The sequence below is a fragment of the Linepithema humile genome, chromosome 6 (assembly GCF_040581485.1).
Source record: "Linepithema humile isolate Giens D197 chromosome 6, Lhum_UNIL_v1.0, whole genome shotgun sequence".
Lineage (NCBI taxonomy): Eukaryota > Metazoa > Arthropoda > Insecta > Hymenoptera > Formicidae > Linepithema > Linepithema humile.
Window position 1 is genome coordinate 27,147,626 of NC_090133.1, and position 7,457 is coordinate 27,155,082.

Here is a 7,457-nt window from a genome sequence, read left to right on the forward strand (position 1 = left end):
ATTCCATCGTTATTCCAAGTAAAACGTGCGAAATAAACAATTCAAAATCAAAAAGGAAAATATTTAGAAATATGCAGCATATAGGGTACAAACAAACAGTAAGTGTCATCCGACACAAATGGCAAACCAAGAAGCCAGTATGTGTTTTATATACGCGATCAAAAGATACGACAAACATGAGACTATTACAACGTATATATATCGTATCTAAGTAATTTGATATATAAAAAAACGTTAATAAATTATTTTAAAGTACTTAAAATTGAAAAACGCAATAATCAACATGTTTTTTATGTTTAAATTGGTGCTAATATTTTTATTAAAAGAAACGTACGCGTATATCACGCAAGACATCGAAAGAATATTGCTGCCGGCATGGAATCCGACAAGCGAACAGGAAGTACGTGTGTTTTACTGTACTATTTTATTCATTGTTCAACGTCCCAAATATTATTCCACAATTATTAAGTCATTTCTGAATTGTCATTTACAGATACCATTGATTCTAAAAATTTTTGGGAAACAGATTCAGTTAAACTTGCAAAGCAACGATCAGATAGTATCGTCCTTGTTTAAAACATGGAAATATGACGCAAAAGAAATCACAGGACTATCGCAATTAAACGCATCGGATTCTTGCTATTATTTTCATAAAGATCATATCAGCACTGCGACTATAAACTTCTGTCAGAAACATGGATGGGTCAGTGTCATGTGAAAAACAAGTAGATTTAAATTTTAATCTTAAATTTTGTTTATTTTATATTTAAGCGTGACACACATAAAACTTAATGTACATTTTTTAAGTAGGAAGGATTCGTTTTTCTGAAAGACGACACATTGGAAATTAGACCTTTGCGAGATGACTATGCGTCTTTGTCCTTAACCGACGATCTTTGCGTTAAAAAAGAGATGAATACTTCATTTGGCAAACCTCATTTAATTAAAAGATCTGTACAATTATCTGCTGATTCAATTTTTCATATCAATTTGGATAATTTTAAACTGAATCGACGTCATGTAAAAAATACGGAAAAAAAATTAACTATAGAATTGGCTGTGTTTTTCGACGAAGCCGCATATCGTACGTTCACGCTTTTTCTGGGCAAAAATAAGAGTACGTTGCGCATGTTAATATTAGCGTATGTGAATAATATCCAAGCTATGTTCCGTCATCCTAGTTTGGGTGTTTCTATCGACATTTTGTTAGTATATTTGGAAATTCTGGATAAACAACCATTGAATTTACCAGTTTTTGGCGGCGACGCTAAGAAATTGCTAGATTCGTTTTGCAAGTACGCGGAAAGTGTCAACCCTCCGGACGATAATGATCCCCATCATTGGGACGTGGGTCTTTACCTAACTGGAATAAACATTTATTTGGAGAATAATTATGTCATAGGAAGAAGCAGAACCTATGGTGCGTGCACTCTAAATACGTCGTGCGCGATAGTAGAATTCGGTATTGCAAATGAACTAACATCGGGTTTTGCATCAACTGTCGTTGCTGCTCATGAGATCGGCCATGTGTAAGTTAATACATAACAACTTTCCAAACCAATTAAATGTAAATAATTTGTTTCAAAAAAATTTATTGAATTGTATAATTTAAAAGCACGAAGTAAAGAAACTTTTTAAGAGATTTAAATGTTTCCTTTAAATGTTCAGTATTAATTATTAAAAAATTTTAATGTAAAAGTATTTAGAATAAATATGCAAAGTAAAGCATTTTGCCAAAATTAATAATTTACTTCTTTTAAAGTTTAGGAATGCGACACGATTCAATGCCGTGTGATATACACGAATACATAATGTCACCTTTCAAGCTCAAACGAGGACAAATAACATGGTCTGAGTGCAGCCGTGGTGTAGCTGAAAATCTTTGGCATAGAAAAAAGTGCCTTCGAGATCGTACGAGACCGGCAAATCTTGGAGACGCATATGATCATTCGTGTTATGACGATTTACCCGGAAGAGAATGGACTGCCAAAGCACAATGCGAAATATTTTTTCACGACGAAGATGCGAACGTGGTCTCGTTGCTTGATATTTGCAAAACCTTAGAATGTGAATCGCCTCACTATAATTTGCATTCCTTTACGGGACCGGCGTTAGAAGGTACGTTTCCTCTCCTACATTCTCAGATAGTTTACAGCTTAATTAATCTCATTTTTTAGGAACTTATTGCGCTCCCGGAAAGGAATGTCGCGCCGGAGAATGCATTCCCGTTATCGAACCGCCATATATTTTTAAAGATTGTGAAGAGGATAAGTGGAGTGAATGGAAAGAAAGCACCTGTCAAAGTAGTTGCTTGAAGGGATCTAAAGGTTTAAGAATTAAACGACGTTCTTGCAGACATAGAAGTCTCAGATCGGCGAGCTGCGAAGGACCATATTACGACATGGTTCTGTGCGATGATTCTTTACTTTGTACTGAGAAACGCGAGAGCATCAAGTCATTTGCTACAATAAAATGCACGCAATATAGCATTCAGGCAAAATTTTACAATTTATCACTTAAAATAGAAAGAGCGCCGGGATTGCAGCCCTCTTATAATGCCGAGAAACCGTGGATAGCTTGTACTGTATACTGCCGATGCACAGTTACATTTTCTACATTATACGAACATTGCACACCAGGCTTGGGAAAGTTCAGTTTTGATATTGACCCATACTTTCCAGATGGGACGTGGTGTCATAATAAAGATGGCCAGGATTATTACTGCCGCCAACATTATTGTCTACCGGAAAGATACTCTTAAGTATTTTTGTGAAATTTTTGACATGTCAAACCTTGCTTCATGGAACAAATAAACAAAGAATTATGTCAAATTATCAGCATTTAAATCGGGTTTCGTCGATTAGCATTATTAAAAACGTCGAAAAAAAAAAAAAAAAAAAAAAAAATAATAATAAATAATAATTAACGTGTTTGCAGAAAGCGAAAATAAACATTTAAATACAGAAGAAGTACTTTTATTCCATACGAGACAATGTGTCTACACTGCCGCAAAAAAAATTCATCAACTCCCTACGCACCACGCTTGGAAATGCTCGGCATTAATATGGACCCATACTTTCCGGATGGGACGTGGTGTCACAATAAAGATGGCAAGGATTATTTCTGCCGCCAACATTACTGTCTGCCGGAAAGATACTCTTAAGTATTTTTGTGGGATTTTTGACATGTTAACAAGAATCGAGGACATAGAAAATAATAAAATAAACGTAAATCAGTTTAAAATTGTTGGTCAATTCGTTTGGTACCGAATTTTTGATTGCACAATCTGTCATGTTATTTTCCGTATCTTCCATGCTTTTCTTCAAGGAAACAAATGGACGAAGAATTGCGTCAAATTATCTAAAACAAATTTCAACAATTAGATATATTAAAAACGTAAAAGAAAATAATTAACATGTTAACAAAATGCAAAAATAAATAGTTAAGTAAAGAAGTGGTATTTTTATTCCGTACGAGACAACGTGTCGAAAGATAGTAAACAAGAACGACAACGTTACTCATTATGTTGTATATTTTAATAATATACTAATGTATCATTAATAACTTATACAGAAACGATTAATCAAAATAATAAAAAAAAATTTTTTTAATTTTATTACAAAATATAATAATTTTCAAAATTATTTGTTACATACTGTTATTTATATTGGACACATAAACTCCACAACCGAATACGGCACGCCAGGAATGAATAAGTTACAATATATTTTCTAACTCAGTAAATCGGTAAGCAATTGTATTTTCTTTTGATATAAAAATTGATATTTACAATGTTAAATTGCGTTAGCAATATTAAGTTCCAGTCATTTTAAAATTTTCATCAATTAAAACTTTTTTGCTTTTGTGAGAAATGTTTGCGAACAGTGTTACATATTCCACATATCAATCATACTTTGCATTTTATAAAATTCCACTGTTTGCCAGTATTAAATACAATGAAATATACAAATCAGAACCAAAAAGAACAATACATATATAAAGAATGTCCTAATAAAGTGTATATACATTTTACCAACATATATTATAAAAAAATAGACGGATATTAACTTGCTAAGTGTGTATACATTCCATTGGGACATTCTGTATATGTTGCACAAAAGATTTATACACAACAAGTGTCACCCGACACGAATAATATTCCGAAACCTATATGCCAGTATGTGTTCTATACGCGATCAGACGATACGATAAACGTGAGACTGTTATAACGTATGTATATGACAAAAAATTTCATACATAAAAAGACGTTAATTAATCATTTTGAAGTATTTAAAAATGAAAAACGCGAAAATCAATATGTTCTTTACATTTAAATTGATGTTAATAATTTTATTAAATAAATCGTACGCGTATATCATACAAGATATCCAAATAATATTGCTGCCAGCATTGAATTTGAAAAGCACAGAAAAAGTATGTGAGTTTTACAGCGTCACACATTGTTCAATGCCTAAAATATTCGATAATTGTCATATCTTTTATTTATTGTTATCTAATTTTCAGGTACCGTTAACTCTTAAAGTCTTTGGAAAACAGATTCAGTTAAACCTGCGTAAAAACGACCAAATAGTATCTACATTTGAAATATGGAAACACGATGTAACAGGCATCACAAAAGAATTGTCGGAATTAAATGCTTCGGATACTTGTTATTATTTTCACAGAGATCATATTAGCACTGCGGCCATAAACTTTTGTCAAAAGCATGGATGGGTCAGTGATACTATATGAGAAACAAATAGTTTTACTTTTAATAATAATTTCTTTTTCATTAATATGTAAGTATGACACGAAAAAATATTAATGAATAATTTTTGAAGGTAGGAAGGATTTATTTTTCTGAAAAACGAAACATTGGAAATTAGACCTTTGCGAGATGACATTGCGTCTTCCTGCTTAATCGACGATGTTTGCGTTAAAGAAGAAATTAACATTTCATTTGGTAAACCTTACCTAATTAAAAAATCATTACAATTATCTGCTGATTCAAGTTTTCATAATTTGGATAATTTTAAACTAAAACGACGTCATGTACGAAATACGCAAGAAAAATTAAATATAGAACTGGCTGTTTTCTTCGACGAAGCCGCATATCGTACGTTCACGCTTTTTCTGGGCAAAGATGAGAATATATTGCGCATGTTGATATTAGCATATGTGAATCGTATCCAAGCTCTGTTCCATCATCCTAGTTTGGGTGTTTCTATTGATATTTCGTTGGTATATTTGGAAATTATGGATAAACAACCATCAAATTTGCCAGTTTACGGCGGCGATGATGAAAAACTATTCTATTCGTTCTGCAATTACACGGAAACTCGTAATCCTCCGAACGACAATGATCCGAATCACTGGGACGTTGGTCTTTATCTAACCGGAATAAATCTTTATGAAACCTTGCAAGGCGTAATCCTAAATAGTAGCCTAGGTATATCCGACAGAAATAGTGTGTGCAACTTGACTGAATCGTGTGTGGTAGTGGAATTCGGTATTGCGGGTAAAATATCCTCGGGTTTTTCATCGTCTCTCATTGCTGCTCATGAGATTGGTCATGTGTAAGTTTATATATAATAATTTTACGTGTAAATTAAGTATAAATAATATGTTTCACAAAAATTTATTAAATTGTTTAATTTAAAAACAAAAAGTAAAAAAACTCCTTTAAGAGAATTGCTCTTTTAATTATTCAGTATGTTAATTATTAATAAATTTTAATATAAAAATATTTATAATAATTATTGCTAAATATAGCAAAATTAATAATTTCTTTGTTTTAAAGTTTGGGAATGAAACACGATTCCGACTATATAAAACCATGTGATACAAACAAATACATAATGTCATCTCGCATATCCAATCAAGGCCAACTAACATGGTCCGAGTGCAGTCGTAATATAGCTGAAGGACTCTGGAAAACAAAAAAGTGCCTTCGAGATGGTTCAAAAAATCTTGAAAACGCATATGACCATAATACACAGTATCAAAATTTACCTGGAAGACAATGGAGCGCCAAAGCACAATGTGAAATATTTTTTCACGACGAAGATGCGAACGTAGTCTCGTTGCTTGATGTATGCAAAACCATACAATGTGAAACGCTTCACGATAATTTGAATTTCTTTACGGGACCGGCATTGGAAGGTACGTTTCCTCCCCTGCATTCTCAGATAGTTTACAGCTTAATTAATCTCATTTTTTAGGAACTTATTGCGCTCCCGGGAAGGAATGTCGCGGCGGAGAATGCGTTCCCGTTATCGAACCGCCATATATTTTTAAAGATTGTGAAGAGGATAAGTGGAGTGAATGGAAAGAAAGCACCTGTCAAAGTAGTTGTTTCAAGAAATCTAAAGGCGTAAGAATCAGACGACGATCTTGCAAACATAGAAGTCGCAGAACGGCAAGCTGCAAAGGGCCATATTACGACGTGGTTCTGTGCAATGACACTTTACTCTGTACTCAGAAACGCAAGAGGATCAACTTATTTACTACAACAAAATGCACGCAATTGAACTCTTATGCAAAATTGAACAATATAAATTTAAGGATTAAATTAAAAATTGAGCCAAAATGGCAGGCTGCTCATGATGTCGAGAAACCGTGGATAGCCTGTATCATACACTGCCCAGAAATAGAATTTTCTACTGGTGACGTACACTTGGAAATGATCAGAATCGGTGTCGATCCATACTTTCCAGATGGAACGTGGTGTCACAAGAAAGATGGCCAGAATTTTTATTGTCGCCAACATTATTGTGTGCCGGAAAGCTACAGCTGTTGTTAAGAAATCATCAACATCTGTGCACGAGTATCATGGAAAAAAAAATTATGATACGCGCAAAAATTAATTTAGTTGTTCAAATCGTTTGGTACCGAATAATCGATCGATCATTGTTAACATCTGTTTTTCGTTTCATTCATACCTTGCTTAAGAAAAGCAAATAGACGAAGAACTTTCTCGTATTATCAGCATCTGAAACCAATTCCGTTAGTCAACAATAATAAAAGCGTGAAAAAAACAAAAAATATAATAGGTAATAATTAATATTCGCAAAACAAGAAAATAAATAACTAAATAAAATAGAGATACTTTTACTCCCTACGAGACAATATGTCGAGAAATAGTGAACGAGAACGACAACGTCACTCGCTATGTTGTATATTTTAATTGTCTACCAATGTTTCATTAATAACTTATGTAGAAACAAATAATAAGCAAAAAAATTAAAAAAATTTCATTACCTAAATAAAGAATATTCAGAATAATTTAGTACAAATTGTCATTTAATTATTGAACTCATGAGCTCGGTAACCGAATACGGCACGACGCTTGCAATGGATATAATTTAATATATTTTCTAACTCATTTAATCAGTAAATCATTGATCAGTTGTATTTTCTTAAAATATATTTGTTGTTTATAAGGCTAAATGGCATCC

The 7,457-nt window shown here is 32.9% G+C and overlaps 2 protein-coding genes across 3 annotated transcripts; both read left to right on the forward strand.

Moving 5' to 3' along the window:
* The first annotated feature begins 131 nt into the window (after positions 1-131).
* Positions 132-3,655, forward strand: LOC105671192 (A disintegrin and metalloproteinase with thrombospondin motifs adt-2-like). 2 transcript variants are annotated; one of them, XM_067357450.1, is made up of 5 exons: positions 132-400; positions 494-703; positions 811-1,529; positions 1,763-2,118; positions 2,178-3,655. In XM_067357450.1, exons 1-5 carry the CDS (start codon positions 284-286, stop codon positions 2,759-2,761), a joined length of 1,986 nt encoding a protein of 661 aa, XP_067213551.1. In that variant the 5' UTR covers positions 132-283; the 3' UTR covers positions 2,762-3,655. The 2 variants fall into 2 exon arrangements, with proteins under 2 accessions (XP_067213551.1, XP_067213550.1); XM_067357449.1 differs by having other exon boundaries at positions 150-703.
* A 365-nt stretch (positions 3,656-4,020) lies between these two features.
* On the forward strand, positions 4,021-7,284 carry LOC105671442 (A disintegrin and metalloproteinase with thrombospondin motifs adt-2-like). Its single transcript, XM_012365626.2, has 5 exons — positions 4,021-4,434; positions 4,525-4,734; positions 4,846-5,576; positions 5,801-6,162; positions 6,222-7,284. Exons 1-5 carry the CDS (start codon positions 4,297-4,299, stop codon positions 6,800-6,802), a joined length of 2,022 nt encoding a protein of 673 aa, XP_012221049.1. The 5' UTR covers positions 4,021-4,296; the 3' UTR covers positions 6,803-7,284.
* Positions 7,285-7,457: the final 173 nt, after the last annotated feature.